The sequence below is a fragment of the Lentinula edodes genome (genome assembly GCF_021015755.1).
Source record: "Lentinula edodes strain Le(Bin) 0899 ss11 chromosome Unknown C8R40scaffold_1, whole genome shotgun sequence".
Classification (NCBI taxonomy): Eukaryota; Fungi; Basidiomycota; class Agaricomycetes; order Agaricales; family Omphalotaceae; genus Lentinula; species Lentinula edodes.
In genome coordinates, this window is record NW_025764307.1 from 643799 (window position 1) to 667661 (window position 23863).

Consider the following 23863-nt stretch of genomic DNA (forward strand, 5'->3'; position numbering starts at 1 on the left):
CCCTGTAATTTATTTATTATCATTGCAAATGTAAGTCATACTGGAATCTGGTGCCTCTTCAAAACCTGATGAACTGAGTATAATACAGGGAATTGATTTTCCAGATTTATCACAACCCAATATTCCTGCTTCCAGAACTCTGACTCATCTGCAAAACCTGAATATTCAGCTAAGGGCCAAGAGCAGATCCCAGTGCTGCAAGCACTGAATGTAACATGCTTTGGGTGCTTCCACTGTTGGGAAGTGCTCTCAACTGTTCTCAGACCCTTAGCCCAAGATGAATATCTGCAAAACATGGATGTTTGCCAGAGCAAGGATACTGGCTGGAGAGCATTGTCAGCTGCTCTCCAGCTATTAGCCAAAAACCCAGGTTTTACAGATGTCAGGTTCTATTGCAGATACCTGGAAGTAATATTTCAAAGTATCATAATAGGTGCACCAGTGGAAGACCTGGTTCATGGATACTATTTAAATACCCAACAGGGTAGTGAAATTCATTGTTGTTGTCCTCTCCTTCATTTGCACCAACACTATCAGCTCTCTAATAGGTGAATGCATTTCCTGCTAAAGCATCCAAGTAATTAGCATCTGCAAAACCTGGATATTCGGCTAAGCACCGAGAGCAGATCCCAGCAGATCCCAGTGCTGAAAGCACTGAAAGCAGTACACTTTGAGTGCTTTCACTGCTGGGAAGTGCTCTCAATTGCTTTCAGACCCTTAGCCGAAAATACAGGTTTTGCAGATGTAATATACTACAACATTTCTGTGGCAAATGATAGTACATTCAAGAACCCATGGATCATTGTTTACTGCAGGATGTATTGAGTTGAGACTTGTAGATGGCAAGCAATTTTGCTAAGTCAGAATTCTTCTTCATAATGCCTTGCAAAGTTTGAAGTGATTTCTTCAATTTGTAGCACTTCTTATATCAATACTGTAAAATAAGGCAGCAGCCACAGCATGCAGTATACTCAATGCATACATATGAATGTATCATGTCACAGAGTTCAACTGTTAAAGTACTCGTGGTGTTGACCCTCACTTAAAGTAAAAACTGCCGGAGAACACGGCATTGATTCCGGCGACTCCGCAGCACCGTTTCGTGGTAAAATTTAGGCGTTTAATCTGCTGACCAATTATTGGTAATCATGCTAAGCGCCCAGTTAGTCTTTTATAATATAGGATTGGCACAGATTGGCACCTACTTATTTATGTACCTGCATACCTGTATTTGCTACACGTTAAGATTCAGATCGAATACGCAGACATCATGCTTTTGGCCTTTCGCTTCGACATGTCCTTTTAAAATTTCTCTGAAGACGAAACCGTTCTTCTCCATTACTCTCCGACTTCCATAATTTTCCACATAGCTCTCACCAATCATTCGACGGACACCCATCCGAGGAATAGCCCACTGCTGGAGAACAGCCTTGAACGCGTTGCTCATAATCCCCTGTCCTGCATGACTGGTAGCAAGGAGATCTGCAACCCTAGTCAGAAGCACTGGGATCGAACGTTAGAAGAAAACAAACTCACATCCTACCGACCAAAGAATTTCTGGATCCCCATTCTCACGTTGCATGTTGACCAACCCCAAAAGTTTGGCCGAATCTTCCAAGCGTTCACCATTGTTTTTTACGCCCGGCGCAAGTTCCATTGACTCGCAACGACGTAGATGAATATCGCCGATAAGTACATCGGACCCATCTTTCTTGATCTCCCGTATGCATCGAATAAGGGATCCCCCGACAAGTTTGAGAGTGTCATTCCCTTCGACATCTTTGAGCTCTTGTAGTATTCCATTTGCTTCTTCTACAGTTGTCGTTACCCAAGCTTCTGCATGCTCTGTTATACATCTTTAAATAGTAAAGATAAGTGCTCAAAAATCCTGGCCGCTCCCCACCTAATGTATATGGATGAGGTGGTCCTGTGAGCCAGACACAGACTCCTGGATCGTTCATGAGATCTGGGAGCTTTGGAATGTCACTCAAGCGAGGAGGAGTGAGAATAATGTTTGGATGAGTTTCTAAGGGAAAAAAAGGCTCTCCTGTAGTTGCATTCACTTTGAGTGGGTGGAATTGAGATCGAACCATGTAATGACTCTAAATCTCTCTGAATTCGAAATATCGCTCGGAGACATTGCCGGAAGTTGCACCGGAACCGGGGTCCGCATTGACTCGGTTGAGGGCAGGCCATATAAAGGGGTCACGTTCTGATCCCTTCGATAAACCTTTGTCAACCAGCAAGGAAATTTCTCATCCAAACGCTCCCTCTCAATTGTCTCGGGCTCTGCACCGCTACATTGGGCTAAAATCTCAATTTTCTTCTCCGATCCTGTTTTTGTAACCTTACATTGTAAAAGCTAGACACCATGGTGTACGTTGATCCTCAGCTCTTTTTGTTTTTCTCTGCTCACTTTTTTTCCCTATCCATGCAGTAACTTCACCGTCGGTAAGCAGAGAAACTTTTTTCTTCAATGTTCACTGTTCATTTTTGTTCTACGATGTTCAGACCAGATCCGTGGGCTTATGGACAAGCCCACAAACATCCGTAATATGAGTGTTATCGCCCATGGTAGGTATCTTCAACGATCCTATAGCTAATGGCGTCTGTCTGATGTTCAATTTTTTTTTCGCAGTCGACCACGGAAAATCCACCCTTACTGATTCGCTGGTGTCGAAAGCCGGTATCATTGCTTCAGCAAAAGCTGGAGACATGCGTTTTACGGACACAAGAGAGGACGAGAAAGAACGTGGTATCACCATCAAGTCTACAGCCATCTCCATGTACTTCGAGGTGGATAAGGAAGAACTTCCTTCCATCAAGCAGAAAACCGATGGTATGTGGATTAGCTCTGAACATCCATAGTTCCATCGATAGCTGACAACACACGCTGCAGGTAATGAATTCCTGATCAACTTGATCGATTCTCCGGGACACGTCGATTTCTCGTCGGAGGTCACCGCCGCTCTCCGTGTCACTGACGGTGCACTTGTTGTCGTCGACTGTGTAGAGGGTGTCTGTGTGCAGACAGAAACTGTCCTGCGTCAAGCTTTGACTGAACGTATCAAGCCTGTCGTCATCATCAATAAGGTTGACCGTGCTTTACTCGAGCTCCAGGTTGATAAGGAGTCCCTCTACCAGTCCTTCCAGCGTACTGTCGAGAGCGTTAACGTCATTGTATCTACATATCATGACGAAGCCCTCGGTGACGTTCAGGTATATCCTGACCGAGGTACTGTCGCTTTCGGTTCTGGTCTTCACGGTTGGGCTTTTACCCTACGGCAATTCGCTACACGTTACGCCAAGAAGTTTGGTGTTGACAAGGAGAAGATGATGGCCAAGCTATGGGGCGACAACTTCTTTAACCCGAAGACAAAGAAGTGGTCCAATAAGAACACCGATGCCGATGGCAAGCCCCTCGAGCGTGCCTTCAACTCGTTCGTTCTTGATCCCATTTTCAAAATTTTCGACGCCGTCATGAACTTCAAAAAGGATGCTATTGGCCCTATGCTGGAAAAGCTCGATATCAAGCTCGCTCAGGATGAGCGGGATCTTGAAGGAAAAGCCCTCCTGAAGGTCGTCATGCGTAAATTCCTTCCCGCTGGCGATTCCATGTTGGAAATGATAGTCATTAACCTTCCATCTCCCGCCACCGCTCAACGTTACCGTGTCGAGACACTCTACGAAGGTCCCATGGATGACGAGTCTGCGATTGGTATCCGTGATTGTGACCCCAAAGGTCCCCTTGTCCTCTACGTCTCTAAGATGGTTCCCACATCCGATAAGGGTCGTTTCTACGCCTTCGGTCGTGTATTCTCTGGAACCGTTCGTTCTGGTCCTAAGATCCGTATCCAGGGCCCTAACTACTTGCCCGGAAAGAAAGATGATCTCTTTGTCAAGTCTATCCAGCGAACTGTTCTCATGATGGGTCGTTACATTGAGCCTATCGAGGATTGTCCTGCTGGTAACATTGTCGGTCTCGTTGGTATCGACCAGTTCCTGCTGAAGAATGGTACTCTGACCACCTCGGAGACTGCTCACAACATGAAAGTTATGCGATTCTCCGTCTCTCCTGTCGTGCAGGTCTCTGTCGAGGTCAAGAATGCCGCTGATCTCCCCAAACTCGTCGAAGGTCTCAAGCGTCTATCAAAATCTGATCCCTGTGTCCAGGCATGGATTTCGGAAACTGGTGAACACATCGTCGCTGGTGCTGGTGAGCTGCACTTGGAAATTTGCTTGAAGGTGCAACATAATTCCATTCTACATACCCCAGATACTAATAATGTTATTTCCAGGATCTTCAAGAAGACCATGCTGGCGTCCCCCTCAAAATCTCTGAACCTGTCGTACCTTACCGTGAAACTGTCAAGGCCGAATCCTCCATTGTTGCTCTGTCCAAATCACAGAACAAACACAATCGTCTTTACGTAAAGGCTTTGCCGATCGACGAAGAGCTTACGAGGGCAATTGAGGAGGGCAAAGTCAACTCTCGTGACGATTTCAAGGCCCGTGCACGTATCCTCGCAGACGAGTTTGGTTGGGACGTCACCGATGCCCGAAAAATCTGGTGTTTCGGTCCAGACACAACCGGTCCTAACTTGATGGTTGATGTTACGAAGGGAGTCCAGTACCTTAACGAAATCAAGGATTCTTGTGTTGCTGCTCTCCAGTGGGCAACAAAGGAAGGTGTCTGTGCAGAAGAGAACATGCGTGGTGTGCGATTCAACATTCTTGATGTGACCGTAAGGATTTTACATGATGTGTATCTTCTGTTATCTATTCTCAAGATCGATTTTCCTTAGCTTCACGCCGATGCCATTCATCGTGGAGGAGGACAGATTATCCCCACTTGCAGGCGTGCATGCTATGCCGCTTGCCTACTCGCTACACCTGGTCTCCAGGAACCTATCTACCTCGGTGAGTAGTCTATATAGCAATCAATATACCATCGCTTTTCTGATAAATATTCTCAGTCGAAATACAATGTCCTGAGAGTGGCATTGGTGGTATCTATTCTTGCTTGAACAAACGTCGTGGACAAGTATTCAGCGAAGAGCAAAGGCCCGGAACTCCTATGTTCACTGTCAAAGCTTACCTCCCTGTCGCCGAGTCCTTCGGTTTCAACGGAGAGCTCCGACAACATACGTCTGGCCAGGCCTTCCCCCAGAATGTGTTCGACCATTGGGAATTGATGCCCGGATGTACGTCTGGATTTTATGTTTCAAAGACGTCTTTCGAGCTCATACATGCATTTTTTTAGCTCCGCTCGACAAAGGTAGCAAGATTGAGGAGGTCGTAACCAAGATTCGTACACGCAAAGGTCTCAAGGTATGTTTCGAAGCAGTTCTAGGTCGTCGGGTGTATCTGAAGTTGCGTTTTTTAGCCTGAAATTCCTGCTCTTGACACCTACTACGATAAGCTATAAATGTGGATGAATTGTACAGATCTGCGTATAAATGTGTCTCTGCTACAAGTGTTGTTTCAACTAGTTTGAACCCATATACAACCTGTACTTTTTGTCTTTTTCCGATAATGACATGTCATGTTCCACTCTTATTGACTCTATAAGAAGAGTGCTTGTGTTTCGTAAAAAATGGCAGCGGTTGTCGACAGCCTGACAACTGCAGGCGAACTATGTATATTGTGACGAAACGAACGGTTGACTTTAGAACCGTCAATGCGGTCCCGCACCTTGGCGCGCACATCATTTATAAATGATCGTGGTGCCATGAAGGTTCATTACTCATACACACCCTCACCTTGGTGGCCATGTCTTCCAGAGATCTTGCCAATATTGAGGATTTGAAAGAGTACCTGAAGGGAACACCATTTGTTTCTTCCGGAATTGACGTGCTCACTGGTGGCACAGGAAATTTTACTTGTCGTCTGCAATTAATATCGCCACATGAAGGCCAACCGACGCTGGTACTCAAGCATGCAAAACCATATGTTTTTACATCGGAGAACAGGTTTCCTTTCTCGCTTGAACGACAGGTACTGTTATTTACATTGTAATCACATTTTCTTGTGTCTCAATATGCTTCAGAAATTCGAGGTGGAGGCACTGAGAATTGTTCGAGAATGCATGCCTAAGAACTCGCTTGTGACGGTACCGAAAGTGCATCTCTTTGATGAGAAGGAATCCGTTATCATCATGGACGACTGCGGGGATCAGTCGACAACCCTGAAGCAGTTTGTCCTGGATGGTAAATGCACATTGGACGTCGCCGAAACCATAGGCTCAGAATTAGGGATTTTCTTGCGCCAATTGCATGATATTCTTAACCGGGAACGTCATCCAGCTGTCTGCGATTTGTTTGAAGGTAATGTGGAAGGGAAGCGGATTTCGGCTTGGGCAACCTATGGTCGGCTTATGTCGACGTTGAAGGGGGAAGCAGAGCTGCCTGCCTTCGATCCGCCATTGACTATTGGGGATGACGAGATGAAGGTGATTTCGAAGGTTGGAGAGAAGATGTCTTCTATGATTCTTGAGGCCAGAGATACGGTGAGTATGCTCAATCGGTGGTCAGGTTCCTTGGAAATTCAACTAGACTCACAAACTGCAAAATAGTTCGTGATGGGTGATTTTTGGCCTGGAAATATTCTGCTATCATTCGATTCTCATACCGGCGTTGTGAAGAAAATCAATGTCATTGATTGGGAGTTGTCCAAAACTGGATTACCCGGATTAGATTTGGGCCAGTTTACTGCAGAAGTGGATCTGCTTCGGAGGTTTTGTCCTTCGTTTAAGACTGCTGGTACCAAGATGTTATCGGCTTTTTATGGTTCATACTCAGCAGAGGAGGATATCACTCGGATGGCAATGTTCCACTGGGGAGCCCATTTAATCGCTTGGACGCCTCGTGTGCCTTGGGGGAGCAGTGAAGAGACACGAGAAATGGTAGCTAAAGGCATCAAACTCATTGTGGCCGGTCCGAAGAAATTGATCTATGACTTGTTGCGAGAATGAAAATAAACTCTAGCGTAGATTCTTTGTGTTGAAATTATGAAGGGAAATGAACAAAGAGTCGAGTATGTATTGTTGAGAAAAGTATTGTGGAAGGAAATGATCCGTACAACTTGAACCTGAACGATCACGTTCACATAACATACAGTATACTGGGCTATTAACATGGAGCCCAGTCCAACGAGGGTGTATCTACCGTCTTCATTTCCATATCCTATCAAGATTTCATCCATCGACACTGCCGCTTCATCTGATATAGCTCGTGGAACACGTCTGCTCAGCTATTCTTTTGTTTATCTCGGCCAAGCCCCGGGATCTCAGCCCGAGACCCGCTTTGGAACTTGGGACTCTGCCATCGACGGCACTCTTCAGACTTGGAATATCAATGTCGGGGATGTGATTTCCCAGAGAAAGGCCAAAGAGAAGCCAGTAGCGGTCGTCATTGAACCTTGCAAACATGGCATGCAGCTTCATGGTCTCTGTGTCCTCTGTGGAAAGGATATGACCAAGTGAGTGTCTTTTACAGCATAAAAGAGCCTCGTATTAAGCAAACGTGATAGTATCGATTACATAGGCTTCTCCGATACATCCAGGGCATCTATTCAGATGACACATTCAGCCTCCGGACCTACCGTCTCGCTTGAAGAAGCTCAGCGGATAGAACGCGAGACAGCTCGGCGATTGCTCAAGGATCGAAAACTTTCTCTCATAGTCGACTTAGACCAAACAATAGTGCACGCCACAGTAGACCCAACTGTTGGCGAATGGATAGCTGAAGGCGAGGCTTGGGAAGCTAGGCGTGCAGCGAAAGGCTCAGAAGATAATCATGATCCTGACGACCATTGCAATCCAAATTGGGATGCTCTCAAAGATGTCAAGAAGTTTAGACTGGGCCCCGAGACCCTAGGAAGTGCATCTCGAGCTAAAGGAAAGTTATTGTCGAACAAGGGCGTCGAAAATGACGGTTGTATCTATTACATCAAACCCAGGTGAGTTTGTAACTATCATATTCCCCATCGGAAGAACGTCTAAAAGTATTGTGTTAGACCTTGCTGGCAGGATTTTTTAAAGGAAATGGCAGAATTGTTCGAAATGCATGTGTACACTATGGGAACTCGTGCTTACGCTGAAGAAGTATGTGCAGCAATAGACCCTGATGGAAAGGCATTTGGAGGCCGAATATTAAGTCGAGATGAGAGCGGCAGTGAGTGTTGCTTTTTCGAGCTACTGTATATCCCCTCGACTTATTTACTATCAGGTCTTACACAAAAGAGCCTCCAGAGACTGTTTCCGTGCGACACATCGATGGTGGTCATCATTGACGATCGTGCGGACGTTTGGGAATGGAGTCCCAATTTGCTGAAAGTTATTCCATGTACGACTTTTGTTTGCACAGTCGTGACCCATACATCTTATGCGTATTCCTCGTAGTTGATTTCTTCGTAGGGATTGGGGATATCAACTCGACATTCCTACCCAAAGTCGAACCGCTCACAGTTTCCACCCCACCTTCCCCGTCTACTGTCGAAGCATCTTCTTCTGCTTCCACTGAGACAGGTTTCACTCCTGAGGAAATCGAACGTTCGGAAGCAGAGAAGAAAACGATGCTCAGCAAGAACTCTGAAACCCTGAATGCGCAAGTTCAGGAGCGTCCTTTGGCCAAGATGCAGGAGGAATTGAAACAATTTACCGCCGCTGATGGATCACTCTCGAAAACAGAAACGATTTCTTCCGATAAACCTGGAGTGGAAGAGAAGCAGCCGAAAGAAGTAGAAAATGGGAACGAAAAAGAACAAGACAGTAAAAAGGACCAGCAGAAGAAATCGGAGGACAAGATTGATAGCCACGATACTGATTCCAAGCAACTCACCAAGCCAGAGAAAGCACCTCCTCGGAAAGCGTTGCTAGAGAATAACGACGCCGAATTAATACGAGTTAACGAGGTACAGTTTCAAACATCTTTCTTGCAGTTGTACTCTAATCGTGATGACCTTTGTCAGATATTGAGTGAAATACATTACAAGTTCTATAATGCGTACGACGCACACTCTAAAAAATCTGGAGACCCACCACAAAAACGAAAGTCTGGATCATCAAAATCCAACAAACCCTTGTATGATGTTACGGTGGGTCCCATAAACATCGGATATTTGTACGTGCTCATCTTCGTTGCGCAGCGAATCATCCCCGAAATTCGCGCCAACGTATTGCAAGGCGTGAATCTTTTATTTTCCAGTGTCATACCGCTTGACACTAGACCAGAAAGTACAGAAATTTGGCGGATGGCTCTCATGTTCGGTGCAAAATGCTCGACAGAACTGAGTCCCGACACAACACACGTAGTTGCAGCCAAGGTTCGTGTCTCCTCTTGAAATTCGGCTTGTCCGTCAATCTCATTGTTGTAAAACTCTAGAGGGGTACAGTTAAGGTAGATGCGGCTCGTCGGCGTGGCAATATCAAAGTTGTGTGGCTGCAATGGTTCACCGATTCCGTTGCCCTTTGGCAGCGACAAGACGAGACGAGGTACCTCTTGGACTTGCCTCCTGCAGCCGGTCCGAGCACTAGCCCGCCCACGGCATCATCTGATCTGGATATAGATATCGATGATGAGGACTGGGATCTAGACAGTCCACCCACAAGCGGGGGCGTGGCGCTCGGAGTAAGTCAAAATGCAGGATTTCATGCAAACGAAATAAATTGGAATGACATTAATGACGAGGTAGAGGCGGCCATGATGGAGAGTGACGATGAAGAGGAGGAGGAAGAGGCGAACAGTGTAAAAAGTGATAGGAGCGGCATTCGCAGTGAAAACGCGAGCGAAGAGGAATGGTCTGACGAGTCAAACAGTGTTGCAAGGTGTGTCGGTACTTGTCGCTTCGAGCCTCATTTACTCAATATATATTAGTACCAACAACACGCCCAAAAGCAAACGGAAACGGTTGCGTAGTCTGACTCCTTCCGAAACACCGGGTATCAATGGTGACGCAGACGGTTTACGGTCACCATTATCCAAAAGGAAGAAAGTCGCCGCGGACCGTTCAAAGATGTCGAAACTTAAGGTCGCAATACACGCAGACGACCTTCGCGCCGACAATCTTCGTCGCACTGCTTCGCGAGAACCGAGCGCAAGTCCCGTGGTTAGGGTAGCGGGGTCGCGAGTGAATAGTCCCGAAAACGATAGTGATATGGAGGAAGTAACAGGACCTTTGGGTGACGAAGGTGAAAATGAGAATTACGATGAAAGTGGAGCGGAGAGCGCAGAAGAAGATTTCCTGGCGAAAGAGATGGAAAATGAATGGGGATAGTGTCTTGTCGTTGTATGTCCTGATGTCACCCCGCTGTTGTTCCTCTGTTATATCATCCATCTGTCTAATGCTTCTTTCTGTCGCTATCTGTCTTCGCGTATTCATCATCTTCTGCATCGGGTCTTTTTGGGTTGGCGTCGCTTTTTTATCTGCTGTCTGCAGTCATTATAACTTTTTCCATCATTCTCCTATTCCCATCGGTCAAATCATGGAATGTCCTCATTGCTACTATAAATTTAGGCTATACATTTGTATTGTATGATAACTTATTGGCATAACATATGTACATAGGTTGTAGATAAATATGTCTATGTACTTCAGAATGCATTTTCAATAATTCTTAAGCTTCAATTCTTTGTTATTGAGACAAACAAATGCAACATACATACATACATCAATGCGATGGAATATTTACACGACGAAGGGTACAGGATAACAAAAGCGAAAAAAGTGAACAACTGATGAAGCAGAAGGGTAAAAGAGGGAGACCTTTGATTACTACTTCGCAGGTCGTTTTTCTGATTTTCGTATCAGGCTCTGTAATGCACGATTCGCAGCTTCCTGTTTCCTCGCTGCGGGTGCATTTCCAGTCCTCTTGTAAATTTCTAGAATAACCATCCACGTTAGTGCCCTCTGGTGTGTTCGCGAAGAGATGTCGATTACCTAGGCTTCGATCACTGACCCAGATTCTCAAAGGTGCATTGCCAATCGCATCTCCAATTTTCTCCTTACCGTTCGTCCCAGTTGTAGGTTTCACGGTTGCTCCAAGACCGGCAGCGAGATTCTCGCACATAGCAAGCATGCCCAAAGCATCGTCTGTGGCAGTGTGAAAGTAGTGCGACGCAACGAGCGCGAGTATCAGTGCACGGAGGTGATTATCGCCTGCCGAAGACGCGAATGATAAGGCAGACTTAAGGTGTTGCCTGTGCCAAAACCACAATTTAGTTGAAAGCAACTTGAGCAAGAAAATATGTCAAACTTTGATTTCAGAATTTCGTCGGTGAGACACGCTTCAATGACTCTGCCGACACTCCACATTGTCCCGCCCATCCCACGACAAGCCTCTACAACGTCTTCAGCCAATTTTTGTACATCTTCAAATTCTTCGACAGGAGTCTCTGGCTCGACCACCGCTGCATCTTCGTCTACCTCCATGGCGTTCTCATCACCAACTTTCCTCTCCCTGCTTTTCGCTCGAGTCTTTCGTTTTGTTTGTTTTGCCTCTTCTTCCCTTTCCTTCTTCGAGCATTCCTTGTCTCTGATCAAGCCAATTTTCAAACAAGCCCTCCCTGCACGAGCTGAGACCCGAACAAAATCGTCTCCACGTTCTTCGGCAAAAGCCTCCGCAGCTTCGTAGCATTGCATAGCACGGTCTGTTTGGCCTTTGGCATGAGCCAAGTGTGCATGGTGCAAGGTTATGCGGCAGGCGAAGGATGAGAAAAGATCAGCGTTTCGCAAGTGTGCTATCAGCACCGAGAGGGTCTTTCAGATAAACGGGTAAATTTCACTTCGAACTAAATTGTGATCAAGCCGCGCATACCTGTTCAGCAGCATCGAATTCTGAACGCATAATAGATACCTAAGAACGTTAATTAGCCTTGTCGGGTCGTAGTGAGACATACCGATTGTCATACCCCTACAAGCTCACACATTAAGTCTGCTTTGATCTTTGCAAGTCTTAAATCTATTCCTTCAAGGTCGCCCATGCTGGCGAAGGAGGGCACTTACAAGATACATTAATTTTGCTCTCAAAAGAAGTCAAAAGAACTCACGATTCAATTCCTTCTTTAATTCCCTTTCCCATGTCGACAAGCCTTCGACCGCAAAAATTTTCCGTTTTGGCCTTCTCCCAACAGGATCTTTTTTCGCTACACACGACACCAAGAACGCAAGGGTGTAAAGAATTCTTGGATGTGTTGTCTGAACATACAAAGGCAACGACGGTCCAGACAAGGCAATTCGCACAATTCCGCACGCAGCGTCATCGCTTTCCTGGGTCTCCTGCAGTGTAGCTTCTATATTGGTAGTATTGGCGGAATTTGAGCCGTCTGCAGAAGGAGAAGCTTCCGGAGAGGTTATTGTTGAAGTGGATACAGGATTGGAGGGTTTCTTGTCAAAACGTAGTGCACCTGCATCGAGTAGGGCGTGGAGGTGGGCTAATCTCTGTGAAGCATCAGACACCCTCCCGACATAAGTGCAAAAGACCACCCCGATAATGAGGGTATGTAGTGCCATACTGCGCTCGAAATATGTGTTGAACATTTTTAATGGAGGAGCCGGTGCTGAGGCACTCTCGGAGGAAGGCCGAACTTCAGTTGTATCCGAAGGTTTCGTATTTATGGAATGTTTTGTCGGCGAAGGGGGATTCATGTGAACGGTATTGAGATCTGTGACGCGTAAACCTTTGCGGAGAGATTGACCCGCAGGTTGGTCAGTGGATGGATCTTGCTCGCTGGAGAATTCGAGTTCCAGAGCCTCCTCGGTCTCAGCCAATGCTTCGCTTACTTGATCCCAGAGTCCAGAGGACACAAGCTGTCGAAGACGAAGTACACGCGTTAAGAGGATGACTCCGTTATGACCGTACTTGGCTGCGTGTTTCTGCATGGCTTGTATTGCGGTCATGGTTTGTCTGACATCCTGTGACAGCTTCGTTGGGGATCCGTTGGGGGCCATCGCGTTAGGTCGAGTCTGTGCATCTATTGGAGTGATCAAATGCGAGATCAATTTGAGATGAGCAGTGTAAATAATATGTGGTGGGTCGCTGGGCAAATAGGTGGTTAGGAGTCGACGAAGAAGCATTCGTGCAAATTTGATATTGTTCTGCCAAACGGCAAGTTGGGCAGCAAGAAAAGTCAGTTGCGAGCGATATATGCGTAAACTTGGATGCTGAATTTGAGTCATGGATGAGAAACCTCGATTATTGGCTAAAGTTAAGACTAACTTTTTGCGCTATCATCAGCTAGAGAGCGATACGTCAGCATCAAGTACAGCGAAGACGGCCTACCACTTACTCCTTTACTAGTGGCTTCCTCGACCTAAAATGAGATTAAGCCAAGTGGTGCTACGAGCAGTAAAGAATATATGCGTACCTCTGGTTCGATTCCATTCGCCCAAACATGCAGTTCCTGCTGGCTGAATCCTCCGTCGATGATTATCATTCCTACTTCGGCCAGAGATGTCAGTGCTCGACACTCAATATCGGGGCTTAGGCCTGGAATCTTGAGGCATCTTCTCAAAGCAAGCAGGGACATGCATAGGGAATGCGCGTGCAGTTGGTGGTTGGGTGGGTGTATCAGAATTGAGGGCATAGAGAGTAGCAGTATTGAATCGGGCAGAGGATTTAGGGATAACTTTTCTTCTTCATATACATCTGGTTCGGTCAATGGAGATGAACTCAATATGAGCGTATCAGACATTTCAACATCTTCGTCCAGCTTCCGTCGCTTAACAGAGCGGGGACTAGAGGGTGAAGAGATGGAACTGGAGCTTGGGCCAGTCGTTGACGCGTCAATGGCCTCCATGGAAGATAAATGAATAGATCAGACGAAGAGGCACGTGCTCTCGCGGTCTATTACTCATGACTGTGATAACATGATTAAGGTATTGTATCTTTTACCCAACGACCATGCAACACGAATTTACCAATCTCATTGACAATACAGCCATGGCCAGCAGCAGTGTAGAAGTTCTGCAAGTTTACTATGACCCGGACTGGTGATAGCTATAGTGTCTCTCTGCCATCGATGACTCAGCAATTTTCCGAATAAATGGGTCTAATCTTGTCCCAAACACTCATGGTTACCGACCCAGAACCCAAGAATTCCTGGATCCTTCCTCGACTTGACTTTCGCGTAGACGATCTAGGTCATCAGGGTGCGGAACTTTTTTTCCGTCAAATTTCGAACCCATACGATGCAATGAAGAGCGCCGTGGAAGCTAGCTGGAAATGGCTTTACGGCTGGAACGAGGGTATTGTACTCGATAATGACAGGAATAACCATAAACAAGTGATAAAGCCTCCTTTAGCGTAAGTCACTCGGTATTCCGTTTAATAATTTGGCTGATGGATTGCGCGTTGATAGTGTTCAGCGCGTCAAACGCATCACACTTACTCTTCGGCCTATGGACGGTGTTGCCTATACATTTGGATCCGATGATGGATCCGAGAAGGAGGTTCATTTCTCTCTCAAACATATCGTCAATTCTTACAAAGGCGATACGGACGATAAGAAGAATGCCAGGGTACGGGAAGAGATCCTCGGCGTGCTCACGCACGAGATCGTCCATTGCTACCAGTATAATGGTCAGGGAACAGCTCCCGGTGGGCTGATTGAGGGTATCGCCGGTGAGTATCCTGCGATTGCTTGCTCTTTTGTTTTTCATGGAATGTCAAGATTGCGTACGTTTGCACGCAAAACTTTCGCCTCCTCACTGGAAACGGATTGCGCCGAAAGGAAAACACGTACCAGAGCCAAATGGTAAATGGACATGGGATTGGAATTGGGATGCTGGCTATGAGAGAACTGCGTATTTTCTTGATTGGATTGACACTACATCGGAAACATGGTCCCATCCACATATCCTTCGGGATTCTGAACCTTCAAATGCGATTTCTTTCACAAAGTCGGCACCTTCCTCATCTACATCATCCGTGCCCGTGCCACATCAAATATCGCCTTCGATCTCAGACCCTTCACCACCCCTCGGGAGAGGCTTGTTTTTCCGTGTTCTTAACGCTCGACTAGAAGAATACAAGTGGGATCCCGAAGAGGATCTGTTCCTCCAGCTCACAAATTGGCCTCGAGAAACGTTGTGGGAAGCCTACTGTTTAGATAATGGACCAGGCTAAATAAGTATATTCGTACATGTTAGTTCGTGCTACACGGCTAGACGCGGCACAAGTCAAGTTGTGCAACTACCCCTCCTTTCTATACCCCGGAGGTTCCTCAAATCGCGGTCTAGGCCAGAACCGCTGGCAACGCTGACCGGGCTGACTGTTGTACTAGGTAAATTATAAATGTCCTTCTAAACCTGCTTGATTTTTCGCAAGGGATCCGATAGACCGTACGTGAAAAATCTTCTACCCGTCTCTTTCAAAGTCTTCCCAGAGTTTCGACCCAGCTTGAGGACATCGGAATGACCATTCATGTAGTGCACCTCGGAAATTACAGGACTATCGATGTTCCTCTGTGTGTTCTCTACCGCGAATCCGGAACACACATCATCTAGCAGTGTGTTCCTGATGCTCGAACAGTGAGAGGTCATTGTCGGATCGTTCCGGAGGGTTTTCGGAATACCTACGCCCTTCCGAGTTGTCCTTGTTCATTCCCATTGGTGCCAGCTGGTGCCCCGTCCTCAGCGCTACATAGATGTCGGTGTCACTTTGTATGCTAAGCAACACCTATGGTAGGGATGTCAGACTGTATACGTAAGATGAACTTCAGTACAACGAGATTCGGATACGTCCTGCCTCATTCCATTCGATTTTGGATACGTTTCCTTCTCTCGTCCGATCTCGAAGAGACAGTTATTTAGGTTTCCGTTCAACCGAAAGGTTGATCATGAATCCAACTTGAGATCATTCATACCTCTGTAATTACGTGCCCCACGGTCGTCCGACTTGATTCGGAGTGAGCTCAATGTTCACCTACGGCAATGCGATTATCGATCCCATGAGATGGCTCGTAGTACTAGTAATGTTAACAGTCACATGTATCAGTGTCGGTTTCTGGTCTCAACTGAGAACCTGATTTAAGGAAAGTGGCAACCTTGAACATTTACGAATATACTATAAGCAATACAGTGAGTACAGATAATAAAATGACGAACACTAGGGCATATATAAAACAACATGGCTGGCTACAAGGCATTCGAAATAGATTGCGCCTACGAGCAGACATAACAAAGAAACCAGACCTAGTCATAAACATACACAGAGGACGCTGGATAAAAATCAGATAAGGACGATACACAATGGGAACATTCTAATACATGGGTCCCGCTTCAAACCAGCGCATCACCCACAGTGAAGTGCACGTTGTCGCCCTCTCCTAAGGTAAGCCGTACGGGTAGCCTGGGGTCGATCCTGACAGGCGCGCTGGTTCCAACATAGAAGTCGCCTCTAGAAAAATTGCGGGTGATTGCTTGAGTTTCTTCATCGGTGAGCGGCCTTGGGCGCTTAGCAGGACGGAAAGAGGAGGATGAGGCGCCAGTAAAATGACCGTTGTAGTCGTAGTATTGGGTATGATTCATATTAGCCGGAGTAGAGACGGCAGGTGGATGAGTAGGCACAGCAGCGTACATTGGAGGAGCGAAGGACGGAACTGAGACGAGATGAGTGGATGTTATACAAGTATGTAATTGAGTGATACTCACCGGCATGAGGTGACTCAAGTTGACCATTAGTGCTGCTATTGTTGCTGTTGGTGCTACTCTGAACATCGGGATCAGGGTAAGCACAGGAACTTCCTAAGCCACGCTTGAGGCAGCTCTAAGGGGTAATGTTCATGTTTAAGTAAAAGGCAAATAATGGAATGTTAATTCATGCCCACCTGGCAAGGTAGGACTTCACTACATCGCGTCTTACCAGTATGGCATGATCTGCACGCCCTACGAACAGATGGAGCTTTGGCTATAAAACAGATGAGTGCAGTTGAGATTGTGAATGACTAGATAATCCTTCACAACGTACGTTTTCGAGAAGCAGTCTCAGGCGTCTGGACATTTGAAACTTGATGAATGATCTGAGGCTGTTGGTCGGGGTTGCCAGCAGTGAGCTGTTGTTGAAGTTGAGCATCAAGGCCGTCCTGGACGGGATCCTCAGGCAAAGCGGACATCCTTTTACTGCTTTTAGGGTTAACTGTACGGAGGGCGGGCTGGAGAACGGAGGAGTGACCGAATGACCGTCGTCGGAGGAGAGAAAACAGAAAACGGGCAAAAATGGGCGGAACGGAGCTTTGATGTAATTCTCACGGAGGTCATACGTAATTATTCCGGTGCCTCGGCTAATCCGGCTACTTGCTTCCGGTTACCGATTCATTATTATTTAACGGCTTAGCCCTTACCAAGTCCTTACAGTCATTCTGCTACCAAGTTTGCAAGAATGCAGTCACCGCTTATGCCCCCAGTGCCTTATGCTGACTTCCAACTTTCGTTCGATCCTCAATTATCCAATCTCTTTCCACATCCACCGCAATTACCGCCCTCTGCAGAGCTATTTTCTCCATCGGAGACCAACGAGCTCTTCAACTTTTTGGATGGTTTCGATGGCAGCATCTGGGACACTGAGCCTGATTCATTAGACCATCACTCCTTTGGTCCATTACCAGAATCTCCTCGGCTTCCTCCCCACTCTCCGTACTCGAATCCCCACCTGAAAACTGTTCCAAAGCCCAATCCTGCAGCTCCATTATCTCGGCCGCGAAGAACTGCTCGAGTCAAGCCCGGAAGGACAGCTCCCCGGAATACGAGTAAATCATCTAGCCATACCTCGTCCTCCACAACACCCCCTGCCCAGTCCTTCGATGAACCTTCATCGCCAATGTTGGATAATACATCTACTCAATCTACTCTGACACAGTCACGCGCCAGTGCACGCACTAAAACACTGTTATCTACACCACAAAAAAGGTTAAACCATATCATGTCGGAACAGAAACGGCGGAATGCGATCCGAGATGGATATGCTCAACTTATAACCCTTCTGGCACCCAGTGGAAATGCCCCTGCTTTAGGAATGCCCACTCGAGGCCGGCCAAAGGGCAGCGGATCTCGGGCGAAAGCCGGAAAGAAGGTTGGAAACGACGCAGACGGCGCGAAAGGGAAAAGTGGTGTCCTCTTCCGGGCAGTTGAATATTGCCGCTGGCTAGAAGAGGGCAGGGAAGCGCTTCGGAAGGAAGTAGCCAGAGTTGAAGCAGCGGCTGATCTCACTGGAACATAACCGGTCATGCTCTACCTGTAATCCTTCATACTCCATTGATGTCGGTGTTGTTGTGCCTCTTTCGCATCTTCAACGCACCAACTAATCGTGTTGTTCTTTTAGACCCACTATACGATCGATATTGAAACTTGTAATGCAAATACTTGATACCACCAACTTTCCTTAATCTAGCCCGACAGAGGCTCTCATTGTTGTATTGTTATGCTCTCTTTGGAATTGTTTTAGGTGTCTATGCGACATTCCTTCATGTTGATTCACTCATGTCGCCATGTACGTCCAGTTATCTCACCTTGGTTTCACTCACTTCACGGCCTACTCTTTCAGTTTATTGTGTATTATCCTGCACATTAATCCTGTGTTTCATTCTTAAATGAGCAATCTGACCAGTCATATGGAACCTTTGTGCGACCACGCTACATACCCACCTCGGTTTCCGCCCCCTCAACGCTTAATGAATAATATCATATAACACTACGAGTGTGTGTGAGGAATAATTCAACGCGCACATGGCGCGCAAGTATGCCTTTCTCAGATGATCAAGAAGCTTGTGGTCCTGTCACCGCAACTAGATTCACCGTGACATTTCAACGCGTCAAGAGAACCACAGATGCAATGCCGTGTAAATCATAGAGACCCGCCTTCCATCCGCCAACCATGTTGAAGAGACTCACTAGAACTAGATCAATCGGGTCTCGTCGGTCGAGGTACAAGCAGCCACATCGCAATCATAGCTGACATCATCCCCACTAATCTACATCGGTAAAAAAAAAAAAGGTCATTCCCGCTGAGTTGCAGTGAATCAAGTCATCACTTACAAAGGCTGCAAACTGCTAATACCCACAGCGTCGGCAAGGGCACCAGTTAAGAATGGTAACGCGGCACTTCCAGCCTGTCCTATTCCAGTGATCCAGCCGATAGCTCCAGTGTATATCCATCGCGGAATAACTTTTCGAGACGCGCTCAAAGCAACTGGAAACATAGGCCCAAAAAAGAGTCCAACAAGAGAAACAGCGACAGCATTGCCGATGAGAGAGGGGACCAACCAGACGACGATTTCGAGCCTGTAGGGTACAATATGGAATGAACAACCTGAAGAAAAATGTCCCAGGTAACGTCCTACCCAATAGCCAGTACAATATAAATCAACATGACCAGTCGATCTCCGAGCCAGTTATTCAAGGGGATTAGTATTATCCTACCTAGCAATATCCCTAAGGAACGAGCGTCAACTCAGGTTTTAGGGGATCCATAAAAGAGTGGACGCACCTCCCCAAAACCCTGAAGCAATATAACCAGAACGAGCGCCTGCATCGCGCTGTTGAATGATGTAGGTCACAGTCCATCCACTGAAAAGCTCCTCATAAATTGTTTAGGTATGCTTTGTTTGACTTACCCAATGGTAACCTAAGTGCACATTATAATAGTGAAAGTTGTCACAACCACCCTGATGGTTGGCATACCTCGGTACCAACGTACAAAAATATGAAAGCTGCCAGAATATGTACACTCTTCAGGTTCATTATCTGCCTAAATGGACTATGTTCTGAAGTCTCAGGTTCCATGGCTTCAAGTCCAAGTTGTGCCCTACAGTCTGTAGAATTGAAATGATCAGTTTGGAAGTACATCAGGTCCGAGGATTTTGACAGCGACCTTCTTTAGATTGAAGACGAAAAATTGCCGAAGTCAAAAATGCATTTGTGGTCACCATACTAAGGGAGACAAGGTAGTGGAATGACCAGTGGCGCATAGCAGAAAATTGCGTTGCAACTAAAGGTGCGACAAATGCCCCGGCACCTGCCCATGGACAAGATTTAAATGAAGGTTGCTGAGTGGCCTAATATGATCCGGCACAGGCTTGTATGTCTCACCATAGGATGCCTGCGACAGTGCTACTTTCAAATTAACATTGTGGCCCATTACTACCAGATACCCGTTGACTTGAGCTATCTATGGGTGTTTTAAACTACACGAGTTTGACTCCTGAAGAAATAAACTAACCTGTAGAGCTGACCCTATGCCATTGATGAAATACCCTAACACAAAGACAGGAAAGGGAGGAGCAGGAATGGCCAGCGTGAACGCAATCATCTGAAGAATACATGCTTTGATGGGAGCCCCAGGTAAATTTTGATTCGGTTTGGAAGAAAACTGCCTCCTCACAAAGCACGAGAAGCTGGATTTATCGAATTATTAGACCCCGAAGGACACTCAGTACAGCACATTGTTACCTTTCCAAAAGTCACATGCTCTGATACAAGAACGTTCAAACATGCTCCGAGAATGAAGCCCACGCAGGCAAAGATAAAGAGCAAAGAAACAATGAGGAACGATATCTAAACATTATTCAGTATACCCTTCGTAATTTGACGGCGGAAATCTCACTTGGTAAACGCTTTGCATACGAGGCAAAAGTGGACCAGCAGAGGCGTCATTAAATCCTATCGCGAACATACAGCAACAAGTAACTATGAACTGAGCCCGAGAGTGTATGACTTGTTCCTTGGTTTGTTGTACCGACGAAGTACTGGTCGTCTCTTGCCCAAGCTGGTTAGACGCCACAGACCTAAGTCGGCTATGATCCAGAGAAATTGATGAATGGTCTGGAGGCGACTTGAGTTCGCTTGATGAGATTTGCTGAACAGAGTGGCGCATAATTGCGGGTAATGTATCGAGCTCGATATCGGAGACCATCTTTCAAGTCGAAGGTTGTGTTCCAAGAAATACTTCGGCCCGAACTCAAATTTTGATTCCACGCCACCGACCACATCCAGCCACACTCACTCATCCTCAAGTGGGTTACTGGTGAGTGCGGTGTTGATAATTTACAGTCTCCTGTTCTTGGAAGTTGGGGACCTGCGTAGGACAGGGTCTGAATTTTACCCATTAAACTTTATTTAACCTTATTTAACAAACCTCAGCCGAGTTCGTCGACGATGTACTGCTGTTAGCCTAGGTATAAACCGACTTGAACTTGAAGGTAATACGGACATATACCTATTCTCATCACCAGTCCTTGAGATTCTGTCTCTGATCGCAACAGCTCATCATTTCTTAAAACTCGTACAACCTGGTACGGTCAAGTTGGGCCTCGGGGATAAACATTAAACACCCAATTGGACCGCATCGGCGGAGAGTTCGCGCACGCATGCATCCTTCCCACCTGCTCCCGACAAGTTTCCGTTTCGGTGGGATTCTCGGTGCTATGTTTTCTTTATCAATCAAACCCGAGTATCGATACTCAGTGGCTTCCTTGGAAATTGATAATCTGATAGTACGTATGGTATTATTCTAAGCACATAGAATAGTAATATGTAATATTAAGTCCAGATCGATTAGAGTCTGTAGTCCGTATAGTCCAGAAAAGAATGATCATGGAAAAAAAGAATGACTGTGTTCTGGCGTGTGATGATAATATTTTCATCCGAATAAGATAGGTATGTGAATGGGTACAACAACAAGTGCTATCGTGGTGGTACAAGCCAACGTAGTGGATTTTCCGTTTCGTTTGTTTGTTTTCGTCTCCCAGCGTGATGATCATGGCACATATACAAGCTATCACTGCGAATCCTAAAATAAAATCAATAAACGAACTGACTAAACTGACGGAAAATGAACTTACAAGTGTTGGCGAGGATGGGCAATCATAGTACACTGAATGTTTTCGTTAATGGGACAAAATTCCTGCAGCGGCTTCCAGCCTCTCGACTTCCTCCTTTAGTGCATCCCTTCCCTCCTCAAGCCAATGGCAATATTCAACAGCCCTATATAAAACCCCACTTTTACCCTTCGCCCCCTCAATTTCATTACCGTTCTTGGCCTGTTTGCCCTTCGCACCACTACCTTTTGGCCTACCCCGTGTGGGCATTACCAAAACAGAGTGAGAACCTTCAGGTCCGGCAAGTAGAGCAATGAGTTGTGCATAACCATCTCTAATGGCATTTCTCCGCTTCTGCTCTGACATGATGTGATTCAGGCGCTTCTGGGGCGTGGAAAGGAGAGGCTTTGTGCGTGGCAGGGGGAGTTCAGAGACATGCGAAGCGTGATAATTGTGATCAACCAGGGATCCCGAAGGAAGTGAAGCACGCCGGGAATAATTCAGATATGAAGGGGGGACATCGGTGAGATTGAGATGAGCGAATTGCACAGAGGGTGTACGATTCATCAGAGATGACCGACTAGCATTCCCCTGGCTTACATTGTGGGTCCTCGATGAGAGACGGCCCATCCTGGATGACGAGGCGGATTGCATCGGAAAGCTCCTTCGTCGGAACACCGATACATTTGGGGGAACATCTAGATGCGAACTGGGATACGAAGTCGTATTCGAAGACATTCCATGCTCGTGCTGCGGCATGTTGTCTATACCGTACCATGCGACATCTTGCTCTACAGGCTCGGGCTTGACATCCCAAGGAGTTTGATCAACTTTATTTTGATCAAATTCATCGAAAAACCTTATGAGCCCGTCCGTCTCGCGAGTAGTAAAAAGTCCCGGAGGCGACTTTTCTGCAGGTACCGGTTGGTCAAAGGAATCCATGTCGTGATATCGATTCGAAAGTCTGAGGTGTGGGTTAAAGGTAAAATGATGGTCAGCATATGGTATCGGAGGATGAAGGACAGGATAGGTCATCATTCTGAAGTTAAAAGGATACAATTTCCTGAATCCGAGTAGGCTCGAGCGTTCAACGTTCAAATCTAAGGACAGGGGAAGGAGTTTGAAAGGGAAGTCAGTCAGGCGACTGTTTATAAGAAACGATTGATGAGAATTTTAGAGGTTGCCCACATCAGTACACGATCATATCTAATGCAAAATGAGAGTGCAGTGTACTCAGTTACAGTTTGAGTTACCGTCAGTCAAGGTGTGTCTTATCAACAACGTCCGCGTTTCGCAAATCAACCCGCCGAGTCGCCCATTAGGTTCTCGATACCTCTGATCTTTTGAGTTTTTGATCACTGATTTGACTTTGCAAAAAACCCCTGGGCTAAATTGGCCTAGTGATCCTTTTCTGGCAGGACATAGATTAAGTTGTTCAGCGTTGAATCATGATGCTGTCGCTGTAATTCGGGAAGGAAATAATAATGGAAGCAACTGGTTACCGCCGATCCTCTAATCCAACATTAGACCATCCGCTCGGGCCGCTGATATTCAGAAAGTGAGGCGCTGTGCACGTCCCAACCTGGTCTTAACACCCAATCCCCGGCTCTAACCAGGCTCTGACGGTGGGTATTCAACTCAAATTGCCACCCCCTGACACTCTATAACAAACGTATCATGTCCTCGACACTCGCGCCCGAGATAGAGAAACAATGTCTGGTCAGAACTCTAGAGAAGAAGGACGTATCGACAACTATCGACAAACGGAACAAACGGAAGCTTTGAAATTCTTTTGATGCCCGCATTGTGCATCTGTTATATCATACAGAGTATCTCCGGATCCTGAGTCCTGATCCTTCCCGTTGTAGAGCTGTAGCACATAGCTCAGCTATACAATAAGAACAATTTCAAGCTTAAGTAGTGAGTACTAGTGAGTCCTCAGGCCTCAATCTTCATCTATGAAATGATTGTTCGTCGGAAATCAAATTAGTACCGTTTTTCGTGTTCGTTGCGTATACTCTGCCAAAGTTGTGCTTGATCCGATATCTGCAAAA

General features: G+C 46.3%; 9 protein-coding genes across 9 annotated transcripts; 4 read left to right on the forward strand and 5 right to left on the reverse strand.

Annotated features, from left to right (window-relative positions):
* Nucleotides 1–1234: 1234 nt before the first annotated feature.
* On the reverse strand, nucleotides 1235–2093 carry C8R40DRAFT_1064843 (acyl-CoA N-acyltransferase; the record flags this gene model as incomplete). The annotated part of the gene is made up of 3 exons (XM_046225588.1): nucleotides 1235–1482; nucleotides 1537–1845; nucleotides 1904–2093. 3 exons carry the CDS (start codon nucleotides 2091–2093, stop codon nucleotides 1235–1237), a joined length of 747 nt encoding a protein of 248 aa, XP_046092190.1.
* Nucleotides 2094–2371: 278 nt separating this feature from the next.
* On the forward strand, nucleotides 2372–5428 carry C8R40DRAFT_1157588 (P-loop containing nucleoside triphosphate hydrolase protein; the record flags this gene model as incomplete). The annotated part of the gene is made up of 10 exons (XM_046229641.1): nucleotides 2372–2376; nucleotides 2438–2451; nucleotides 2512–2574; nucleotides 2639–2839; nucleotides 2900–4245; nucleotides 4299–4745; nucleotides 4806–4920; nucleotides 4977–5204; nucleotides 5264–5331; nucleotides 5387–5428. 10 exons carry the CDS (start codon nucleotides 2372–2374, stop codon nucleotides 5426–5428), a joined length of 2529 nt encoding a protein of 842 aa, XP_046092191.1.
* A 242-nt stretch (nucleotides 5429–5670) lies between these two features.
* Nucleotides 5671–10602, forward strand: C8R40DRAFT_1242443 (uncharacterized protein). Its single transcript, XM_046233573.1, has 12 exons — nucleotides 5671–5997; nucleotides 6050–6508; nucleotides 6575–6935; nucleotides 7119–7479; nucleotides 7531–7959; nucleotides 8017–8174; nucleotides 8229–8345; nucleotides 8402–8913; nucleotides 8971–9096; nucleotides 9148–9324; nucleotides 9384–9826; nucleotides 9876–10602. The coding sequence occupies exons 1-12, from the start codon at nucleotides 5773–5775 to the stop codon at nucleotides 10273–10275; spliced, it is 3768 nt and encodes a 1255-aa protein (XP_046092192.1). The 5' UTR covers nucleotides 5671–5772; the 3' UTR covers nucleotides 10276–10602.
* Nucleotides 10603–10773: 171 nt separating this feature from the next.
* On the reverse strand, nucleotides 10774–13796 carry C8R40DRAFT_1164515 (uncharacterized protein; the record flags this gene model as incomplete). Its single annotated transcript, XM_046230512.1, has 9 exons — nucleotides 10774–10880; nucleotides 10939–11198; nucleotides 11255–11757; nucleotides 11816–11854; nucleotides 11910–11998; nucleotides 12048–13161; nucleotides 13217–13234; nucleotides 13287–13310; nucleotides 13365–13796. The coding sequence occupies 9 exons, from the start codon at nucleotides 13794–13796 to the stop codon at nucleotides 10774–10776; spliced, it is 2586 nt and encodes an 861-aa protein (XP_046092193.1).
* A 273-nt stretch (nucleotides 13797–14069) lies between these two features.
* C8R40DRAFT_1064847 (peptidase of plants and bacteria-domain-containing protein) lies at nucleotides 14070–15124 on the forward strand (the record flags this gene model as incomplete). Its single annotated transcript, XM_046225589.1, has 3 exons — nucleotides 14070–14302; nucleotides 14358–14620; nucleotides 14670–15124. The coding sequence occupies 3 exons, from the start codon at nucleotides 14070–14072 to the stop codon at nucleotides 15122–15124; spliced, it is 951 nt and encodes a 316-aa protein (XP_046092194.1).
* Nucleotides 15125–16278: 1154 nt separating this feature from the next.
* C8R40DRAFT_1164517 (uncharacterized protein) lies at nucleotides 16279–17111 on the reverse strand (the record flags this gene model as incomplete). Its single annotated transcript, XM_046230513.1, has 4 exons — nucleotides 16279–16598; nucleotides 16651–16765; nucleotides 16827–16906; nucleotides 16967–17111. 4 exons carry the CDS (start codon nucleotides 17109–17111, stop codon nucleotides 16279–16281), a joined length of 660 nt encoding a protein of 219 aa, XP_046092195.1.
* A 266-nt stretch (nucleotides 17112–17377) lies between these two features.
* Nucleotides 17378–18214, forward strand: C8R40DRAFT_1032081 (putative HLH transcription factor; the record flags this gene model as incomplete). Its single annotated transcript, XM_046223227.1, has 1 exon — nucleotides 17378–18214. One exon carries the CDS (start codon nucleotides 17378–17380, stop codon nucleotides 18212–18214), a length of 837 nt encoding a protein of 278 aa, XP_046092196.1.
* A 681-nt stretch (nucleotides 18215–18895) lies between these two features.
* On the reverse strand, nucleotides 18896–20866 carry C8R40DRAFT_1031445 (MFS general substrate transporter; the record flags this gene model as incomplete). The annotated part of the gene is made up of 10 exons (XM_046223170.1): nucleotides 18896–18965; nucleotides 19030–19275; nucleotides 19335–19425; nucleotides 19481–19571; nucleotides 19675–19805; nucleotides 19865–20008; nucleotides 20083–20161; nucleotides 20213–20316; nucleotides 20421–20547; nucleotides 20597–20866. 10 exons carry the CDS (start codon nucleotides 20864–20866, stop codon nucleotides 18896–18898), a joined length of 1353 nt encoding a protein of 450 aa, XP_046092197.1.
* A 578-nt stretch (nucleotides 20867–21444) lies between these two features.
* On the reverse strand, nucleotides 21445–23205 carry C8R40DRAFT_1076561 (uncharacterized protein). Its single transcript, XM_046226933.1, has 2 exons — nucleotides 21834–23205; nucleotides 21445–21781 (listed from the first exon to the last, which is right to left on the reverse strand). The coding sequence occupies exon 1, from the start codon at nucleotides 22845–22847 to the stop codon at nucleotides 21879–21881; it is 969 nt and encodes a 322-aa protein (XP_046092198.1). The 5' UTR covers nucleotides 22848–23205; the 3' UTR covers nucleotides 21445–21781; nucleotides 21834–21878.
* Nucleotides 23206–23863: the final 658 nt, after the last annotated feature.